At 61.4% G+C, this 7,990-nt stretch overlaps 2 protein-coding genes across 6 annotated transcripts in view; one reads left to right on the top strand and one right to left on the bottom strand.

Moving 5' to 3' along the window:
• Window positions 1-96, top strand: part of FAM171A2 (family with sequence similarity 171 member A2) — a 9,585-nt gene extending 9,489 nt beyond the window's left edge. The window contains exon 9 of the mRNA XM_029211699.1: window positions 42-96. Coding sequence (XP_029067532.1) covers window positions 42-96 — 55 coding nt within the window. The remainder of the gene's footprint in view (window positions 1-41) is intronic.
• A 289-nt stretch (window positions 97-385) lies between these two features.
• Window positions 386-7,094, bottom strand: GRN (granulin precursor). 5 transcript variants are annotated; one of them, XM_029213195.1, is made up of 13 exons: window positions 7,018-7,075; window positions 4,280-4,424; window positions 4,030-4,155; window positions 3,828-3,912; window positions 3,258-3,370; window positions 3,026-3,161; window positions 2,810-2,904; window positions 2,445-2,568; window positions 2,075-2,172; window positions 1,738-1,983; window positions 1,266-1,499; window positions 935-1,165; window positions 386-845 (listed from the first exon to the last, which is right to left on the bottom strand). In XM_029213195.1, the coding sequence occupies exons 2-13, from the start codon at window positions 4,415-4,417 to the stop codon at window positions 708-710; spliced, it is 1,764 nt and encodes a 587-aa protein (XP_029069028.1). In that variant the 5' UTR covers window positions 4,418-4,424; window positions 7,018-7,075; the 3' UTR covers window positions 386-707. The 5 variants fall into 5 exon arrangements, with proteins under 5 accessions (XP_029069028.1, XP_029069027.1, XP_029069030.1 ...); XM_029213194.1 differs by having other exon boundaries at window positions 387-845; window positions 4,280-4,435; window positions 7,018-7,094; XM_029213197.1 differs by having other exon boundaries at window positions 387-845; window positions 2,445-2,529; window positions 4,280-4,435; window positions 7,018-7,094.
• Between the last annotated feature and the right edge of the window lie 896 nt (window positions 7,095-7,990).

Here is a 7,990-nt window from a genome sequence, read left to right as displayed (position 1 = left end):
GGGGGGGGAAGCAGTGCCTGTATAAACGTGGCTGTACATAGAAAGCTCTATCGTGGGAAAGCAGGAGGGGCACCTGGGCCTCAGCTGCTAGTGTGAGGGCTGGTAAGGGAGGGGCGTTCTAGTGGACCCCTGGGAGGGGAGGGGTGCCGCTTGCGGACTAGCCCACCTCTGGGCTACGATGTCACATGGCTGGAGGCTGGGGCGGCTCTGGGGACTAGGGGATAATGTGATGGGATCGCTGTGGGCAACAGCAAATATAAAACTGGTGAGATAAACTTCTGTGTGTCTTTCTGTGAGGTGGGGGAAATGCGGACACTGGATGGGGGCCTTGGCTCCAGGGCCCCCTGGGGAGGGCAGGCAGGGTGGCCAAATCAGACACTGTTAAGAAAGTGTACAAACTTTACTGCAGCGTGCACACACACACACACACACACACGCACACCTGTGGATAGGGAACAGCACCTGGCCACAGGGTCCACGGAAATGGGGGGAGGGGATGGCAGCTGGAAACGTGGCTTTTGCCACAGCCCTCGTTGGGATAGGGAGGGCCTTAGACTGAGGCCCCGCCTCCCAGGGTGACAGGGGTACTCAGAAATGGGGGTCTGGGAGACTGTGGCGGCGGAGAGGTGCTGGGGAGGCCTGAGCAGTGGGCACCCTCTGAGCAGGGTCCCAAAGGCCGCGGAGTGTCTTCAGTCCTCAGTCCCTCCTCACGGCAGCTGCCTCGGGGCCGGGTCCCTCTGAGGAGCGTCCCAGCGGAGGGCTTCCCAGAGCAAACACCTGGTGCCCTTGGCCCCGCAGCGGAAGCCAGAGGGACAGCAGTGACGCCTGTCCGCACAACACGTGCCCTGGATGGTGGGAGTGGGGGGCAAGAGTTGCGCGTGGCAGGACCCGGCCCAGGCCCACACCCGGCCCCAGGGCGGGGGGTGGCACTGACCTGGCGGTAGGGACAGCAGGCCCAGCCCCCTCGGCTGTCTCGGCAGCAGGTTTGGTTATCGTGGCAGAAGTGCCCCTCCCCACAGTCCATGTTCCCCACACCCACGTGCCGGCCGCGGTCCAGGTGGGCAGCAGGGCGGGAAGAGTCCACCTCCTTCTCGCAGGATCGGGCCTTCACGTTGCAGGTGTACCCAGCCGGGCAGCAGTGCTGGCGGTCCTCACAGCACACGGCCTGGGGGACAAAGGGGCATTACACTCTCGACCACCTAACGTCCCCCCACCTGGGACTGGACTCCCCTGTCCTGTCCGGAAGCAGGCAGGTGGGCACTCACGTGTGGCAACTGGCAGCAGGCCCAGCCCCCTCTCAGGCTCGGGCAGCAGGTCTGCCCCACCGGGCAGCTGGTGTGCTGGTCACAGCCCATGTCTCTGGAGTGGGACAGGGAAGCCCGGCGGGCAGGCAACTTGGCCAGTCCGGTCACCACCTTGTTCCCCCTCTTACAGGGCCCCCCAGCCAAACACGTGTAGCCCTGGGGGCAGCAGTGCTGGCGCTCTGAGCAGCAGACAGCCTGGGGAGGCGGCAGAAAAGGGTTATCTAGGAAGCTACTACGGGACGGAGCGCTGAGCCCCCGCTGCCTCCACTCTGCCTCTCCTGCTCACAGCTCCTCCAGCTGGGAATGACTCTGACTGAGCTGGTGCCACCCGTGGGCCAGGCAGAGGGCAGGAGAGCAAGGCAACAGGAGCCTGGCCATGTGCTCAGGCCAAGACACCGTCCCTCCCCCCAATACTCTCCCCCTTTCCATGCACCTCTGGGACAGGACAGCAGCCCCACTCCCCAGACGTGAGTCGACAACAGGTATTGGAGGAGGGACAGCTGGTGACGTTATCACAGGGGACATCATTCTCCACGGCTCGGGGGTCCGGCAGGCCGACGTGGGCTGGGGCCTTCCTCATCCAGGGCACCCGGCGGGCCCCCTGTTCACAGGTACCCTTCTCTGTGTCACACCTAAACCCGGCCGGGCAGCAGTGCACGTGGTCCTCACAGCACACAGCCTAGGGTGGAGGGAGAGGGGACGGTGGGCCTGGGGGGCCTAGCTGGCTGCCACCCTCTGCTCAGCCCAGGCCACTCACCGCTCCTCGGTACCTGGGCAAAAGGGCAGCAGCCCCAGGCCCCGGACAGCAGGCGGCAGCAGGTGTAGTCATCGGGGCAGCTCACCTCCATGTCACACTTCACCTCCTGGACTGTGAGGCAGGCAAGGAGGATGGGTCAGCAGTGGCGCTGGGAACCCTCGGGGGTGCCCTCCCTTTGTCAGTTCCACAGCTAGAACCGGATGTGAAGGATGGAGGGTACCGCTCAGGCCACCCCGGCAGTGATCCTAAGGCGAGGCCCAATGTGGACGAAAGAGGGCTGTCCCTGCCCTGGCCCCTCCGCGCGGCCATCAGTCCCCAGCCCCATTTCTGCTCACTCCTCATGGTGCAGGTGGAATGGCGGCGTCTGCCGCCTCCCCCGGTACCTGTGTGTGCGGGCAGCTTGATGAGGAGGTCCGTAGCATTCTCCTTGGAGAGGCACTTACTCTGGATCAGGTCACACACAGTGTCCTGGGGGCAGCAGTGCAGGTGGTCGGAGCAGCAGATGGCCTGGGTGAAGGCGAAGTGGTCTTTGGGATTTCCAGTCTCCCTAGAGCTCAGGGAGCAGCCAGGCCGACAGCTGGCACTGCCCCAATCCCCCACTAGGGGGTGGCATGAGTCCTGAGCAGCCAGGCTCCCAGCCAGCCACCAGCCAGCTAGCCCCACCCCTTGGAGTCCCTGCCTGGTAGGTAGGTGTCCAGGCCAGATGGCTGTGGACACACAGCCCAACTGGCTACAGCCCCTCACTCACACTGGGCATCGGGCAGCAGCCATACTTTCCACTGGGCAGCTTGCAGCAGGTAGAACCATCAGGGCACTGGGACTGTGCGTCCGGGCACAAGACCACTGGAAGGAGAGAGAAAGGTGAGGGGCAGCCAGGGTGGAGGGGAATGTCCCCCCAGCTAGGAGTTAGATGAGGCCTCTCCTCGCTCCCAGCTCACACCCCGACACTCTCCCACCTCCTTACCTGGCCTTTTAGTCTTTTGGGCAGGGATCTTCTTTGCCAGGGGGTGGGTGCCTGTGGCCGTGAGGCAGAGGCCACGAGCCAGGTCACAGGAGGTGCCATGAGGGCAGCAGTGCACCTTGTCTTCACAGCAAGAAGCCTGAGAAGAGATGGCCCTGACTATGTCTTTGCTCCCTCCAGCCCTTCCTCTGCCCCCACTGCCCTCCTCCCTCCCCCCATCTTCCCAAACTTGTACCTGGGGCACGGGGCAGCATCCCCATGAGCCATCAGGCATACTGCAGCATGTGGAGGAGTTGGGGCATTCGAACTGTCTGTCGGGGCACTGGACGGCACCCAAGGGCTTGGTATCTGTGGACGGGATGACCCAGGATTCCACCCAGTCAGTGAAGGTCATTCCTCCCACCACTCAAGGAGCTGCTGGCACCAGATCCTGCAGGCCCAGCTACAGGAGGATTCGGGGGCTGGCACTAGGGCTCAGGGCTCCCCCAGGCTTTCCTAACCCACTGTCCCCCAAGCCAGTCCTTGCCCCAGCAATATGGCACAGGGCAGAGGCATCCACTGACTGGGTAGGCCTTAAACCAGGCCAGCTTGACCTCTCCCTGCCCACACAATGCTTGGCCGCGGGTCTGGAGTCTTACATTCGCTCCTGAGCCCTCCTCGCCCCCATGCTGCCCCTCTCTCCAGAGCAGGGTGTCTGCTTAGCACAGACGTCACGTGAATGAGGACACGAGGGCAGGAATCAAGGTCACCCAGCTGGCTGCACTCCTGGGTGCTCCAGGCTCTATGTGCGGCCCATCTGGCTCACCTGATCTTTGGAAGCAGGACCGCCCGTCAGCACTGCAGCGGAAGCCCTGGGGGCAGCAGTGGTGGCCATCCCCGCATGACACGGCCTGTGGGACACAGAGATGCCTTCGTTGGCTAGGCCCATTTCCCTGAGGGTGGGAAGAGGGTGCAGGAAAAGTGTAAACGCAGACCCAAGCCCTCCATCGACCTAATGGCACCCTCACCTCTGGGAACGGGCAGCAGCTGGAGGTCCCCGAGACAGTGAGGATGCAGGAGTAGCCAGGCGAGCAATGGGCGTCGGTCTGGCACGGTGTGCCCAGATGCCGGCTCAGCGCCGTGGGCCACTTGTCCTGGGAAGCGAGAGGAAGGGATAAACCGAAGGACCCGAGCCCGGCCCCCTCCTCTGGCCAATCCAAGATGAACCTTTGGGAAATCCCAGGCTGCTAGCTCTTGCCTGGGCCGAAGGGCACTCACCGGAACGGGATTGCAGCAGCTGTAGGTAGCTCCTCTCAGGTCCAGGCAGCAGGCCACAGGGCAGAGCTGACCGTCTGGGCACTGTGTTCCAGCCACCAGCCCTGTCACTAAGGCCACCCAGCTCACCAGAGTCCACATGGTCCACCTGCAAAATCCCTAGAGGCATTTGGCAACCAGCTGAAGCCCAGGCCACCCTCGATTCTGGGCCCAGTCACTCCCCCCGCCCCAGGCCCAGGCCTAGCTGAGCCTCCCCAGCCACACCCTGTCCAGACAGGAAGAAGGATGCGGGGCCTGAGATTCAGTTTCCTACGTGTGTCCTGTGTGGGTGTCACACGTGCGCCGGCGCATGAATGCTGGCATGAGCACGTGTGTGAATCTGTGTCCCCACATGTGGCCTAACACCTGAGTCTCTGTGGCTGAGTGTGTAGAGACGTGGGTATGTGAGAGTCAGGAAGATTTGTGGGTTTTGTGGGTCTGATCTGTGGGGACGTGGACCACCTCCGAGGGGTGGTGAAGACATCAGTAGCCATGAGAGGACAGGGATGGGGTGCAAGGAGGGAGTCTCCCCTTGAAGAAAAGCCAGGGTTCCACTTCCCGAGCCAGCCCCTCTAGATGCCCGATGCTGTGCTCACACCTGTACCCTGCTAAGGCCTGTTGGCGGGGGAAGGGGAGGGGAGGGGGGGACACTTGATGACATTGGCAACCACGGGGTTGAGAAAGTTGTGAAAAAGGAAGTAGGGTGCCGGTGGAGTCTGGGCTGCCTTCCCCAGAGGCCAGCCACCACCTGCCCACTGACTGTCGCCTCCCCACCCAAGGAAGGGGATACACAGGCTGAGTCAGCCTTTGGGACACCTGTGTTCTAAGGGCCCCCCAGTACCACCAGGCCCTTTCAAAATCCCCAAACATACCCCCTTCCCTTCCCCCCACCTCTCCCTGCCCTGGAGCCGAAACCCAGCTGCATGTGGGGAGACCACGTGTGCCCACTGGGCTGCCGATCTGCATCATTAGAGGGAAGTAAGCCTCGGTCTCTGGAAGGGAGCAGGCTTTCACTTCTTAAACTACTCTTCCCCAAGCTCAGCCAGCCCTGCTAGCTCAATGGGGTGGGCCCAGGAGATGTTACTCTGCCTAGAGGGGCCAAAACAGTCATGTTTGTTGAGCCTCTTAGGAGCCAGTGACAACACTCTACATTATTTTCTTTCTTCTTTGCAACAACTGTCCAAAGTAGAAATTATTACCTTTACTTTTCAAAGGAGGAAACTGAGGCTCAGAGATGTGAAGTAACTCCCCCCTGTCATATATCAAGACATAGAGATGACAGGCTTTGATGGCTCCAGACTACACTGGACCTGGGTTCATTTCACAAGTGGACCATGGGTAGTGCCTGGGAATGGGACCCCAAACCCCAGGAGGATAGAGGCCTGGGGTCCAAGCTGAGAAGAGGGGCAGAAGCGCTTCCTGGACAGGTGGACCAGGCCAGGACAGAAACACAGAGTATGGGGCTGCCTGGATACTGCACACGGGTCCTAGTCCTAGAACTGCCACCGTTGACTATGAGAGCCCCAAAAGTTGCTCCCTGTCTTTGGGCCTCAGTTCCGCATTAGTCTGTGTGTGGACACTGCACACTTTGTATGGCAGGGAATCGCACACACCCAGTCACTCACATCCTCTCTCCCTCACCTGGTTTTCCTCAGCGCCCCCTCTCCAGCTCAAAGACCATCCCCAGGAGGCCATCTCCTGGCCAGGTAAGGCTGAAGAAGACTGGTCCTGGACTGAGGCCCCTTTCACCCTCTACACCGATGCCCACAGCCCCCCACCCTGCAAGGCATCTACAGCTGGCCGCTGTAGGAGTGCCTGTCTGCACACATCTCAGACTACTCAGCGCCCTAGTGATTCATTTACATATATTCTCCTCCCTGTGTATCCTGAGGTTCAGGAGTAGAGTGTATGCTTCTACCGAATATACGTGCATGCACGCGCCCAAACACACTCAGGACCAGGGATGGGGGAGGAGGGGACCCAAGTCCTCTCAGCAGGGTTCCAAGTGGTGGCCTCTCTCCTCCTCCCCACCCTACACTGCCACCGCGGAGAGGGACAGGAACCTCTTCAAGCCCCCAGATCCGTCATCTTCCACTAGGGGGCAGCCCCCAACTCCGAGTGTCAGGAGAGAGAGATTCCCAAAAGGTGAGCCAACCCAGCAGCGAGAGAGCAGGAAAAAGTGGCAGGGGGAGGCGGAAGTTAGCTCGTCCCACCCCCACCCCCGCGAGAGGAAGTGAGAGAGAGCCAGACACAACCGAGGGGTTCAGTCACCACTCCCAACTCCCTACTGTCTTTGAGGAGGCCAGCGTCTCAAGCCCCGTTCCCAGCCCTCCGAGCTCGGGGACCATGGGCGGGCGCCTCGCCGGCTCCCGGCCGCCGCGGGGACTACCCACCAGCACCACCACCAGCACCTGCCGACGGGGGCGGAGTCGGCTCCAGAACGGAGTAGTCTCTGCTCTGAGGGAAGGGGCTGCAGGCCCCAGGGGTGCTGCAGAGGGAGAAAGCCCCTTCTAATGGGAATCACTGCAGTTACTGCTTATTCCCACCACCCATAAAACCCCTTCCAGTGCATCGGAGTTTCTCTAAGGGAGTCTTTTCTTGTCTCCCTGATGAAACTACAGAGGAGCCTGAAGCCCCCACCTCCTCCCGTCTGGGCCCCTGGGAAGGAGCAAGCGAGAGGTCTACGCAGCCACTCTCCTTACCTGCGTCGGGGTCGGCGATCCCTGGGGAGCAGCGACCGGGCAGCTCACCAACTTGGCCCCCTCGGCGCGTTGGCCCACCCACCTCTGTTTCCATTGGCCAGGTGTCCGGGCTGTCGCACTCCCATTGGCTCCTCGTCGACGTAAAGGCGGGGCCAACCTGGGAGGCTGTGCTGCTTTTCCTGCTCAATTCACTCTCCTCCCTCCCTTCCTCTCTCTCCCCAACCCCCCATTTCTAGGGATCATGTGATCAGGCAATCATGTGATGCCGTCGCCGGCTAAGCCTACCTGCTGGTGCCCGCCTCGCCGCCTCCCGCAGCCCCATCCCGAGATGGGCCAGCTCCTGTCAGGGGACATTGAGAGCCAAGAGCTGTCCCTTAGAGGGTGCGTACAAGAGCATTTACAGGATGTCTCTCGGATTTGGAACATTTGTGCATCCTGTTTCTATTCTAGTCAACCAACTCAGATTTAATGCTGGGCAGCCGGGCCCCAAAGGGGAGTGAAGGAGTAGTGAGGGCAAGGATAAACAGCCCTCAAGCCCCTTCCTCAAGGGGCTCACAGCAGGGCGTGGGGTGGGGTTGGAGAATCGGGGGCCAGGTGCTCTAGGTGTGTGTAGGGAAGACGTAGTAGGTTGGCTCTAGGCAGGGAAAAAGAGGTTTAATTCAACCTTGGGGGCCCTTTTTTTTTTTTTTTTTTTTTTGGTGGTACGCGGGCCTCTCACTGTTGTGGCCTCTCCCGTTGCGGAGCACAGGCTCCGGACGCGCAGGCTCAGCGGCCATGGCTCACGGGCCCAGCCGCTCCGCGGCATGTGGGATCCTCCCGGACCGGGGCACGAACCCGTGTCCCTTGCATCGGCAGGCGGACTCTCAACCACTGCGCCACCAGGGAAGCCCCGTGGGGGCACTTTTTGAGCAGAGGCTGGGAGGATTTAAACTGTCAAGTGGGGAGGGGTTGGAGAAGTGGCTAGACAGGGGGT

Source organism: Monodon monoceros, unplaced genomic scaffold, assembly GCF_005190385.1.
Source record: "Monodon monoceros isolate NGI ecotype Baffin Bay Population unplaced genomic scaffold, NGI_Narwhal_1 Super_Scaffold_9, whole genome shotgun sequence".
In the NCBI taxonomy this organism is placed as follows: domain Eukaryota; kingdom Metazoa; phylum Chordata; class Mammalia; order Artiodactyla; family Monodontidae; genus Monodon; species Monodon monoceros.
Note: the sequence above shows the minus strand (reverse complement) of the source record. Positions and strands in the feature narration are given on the sequence as shown.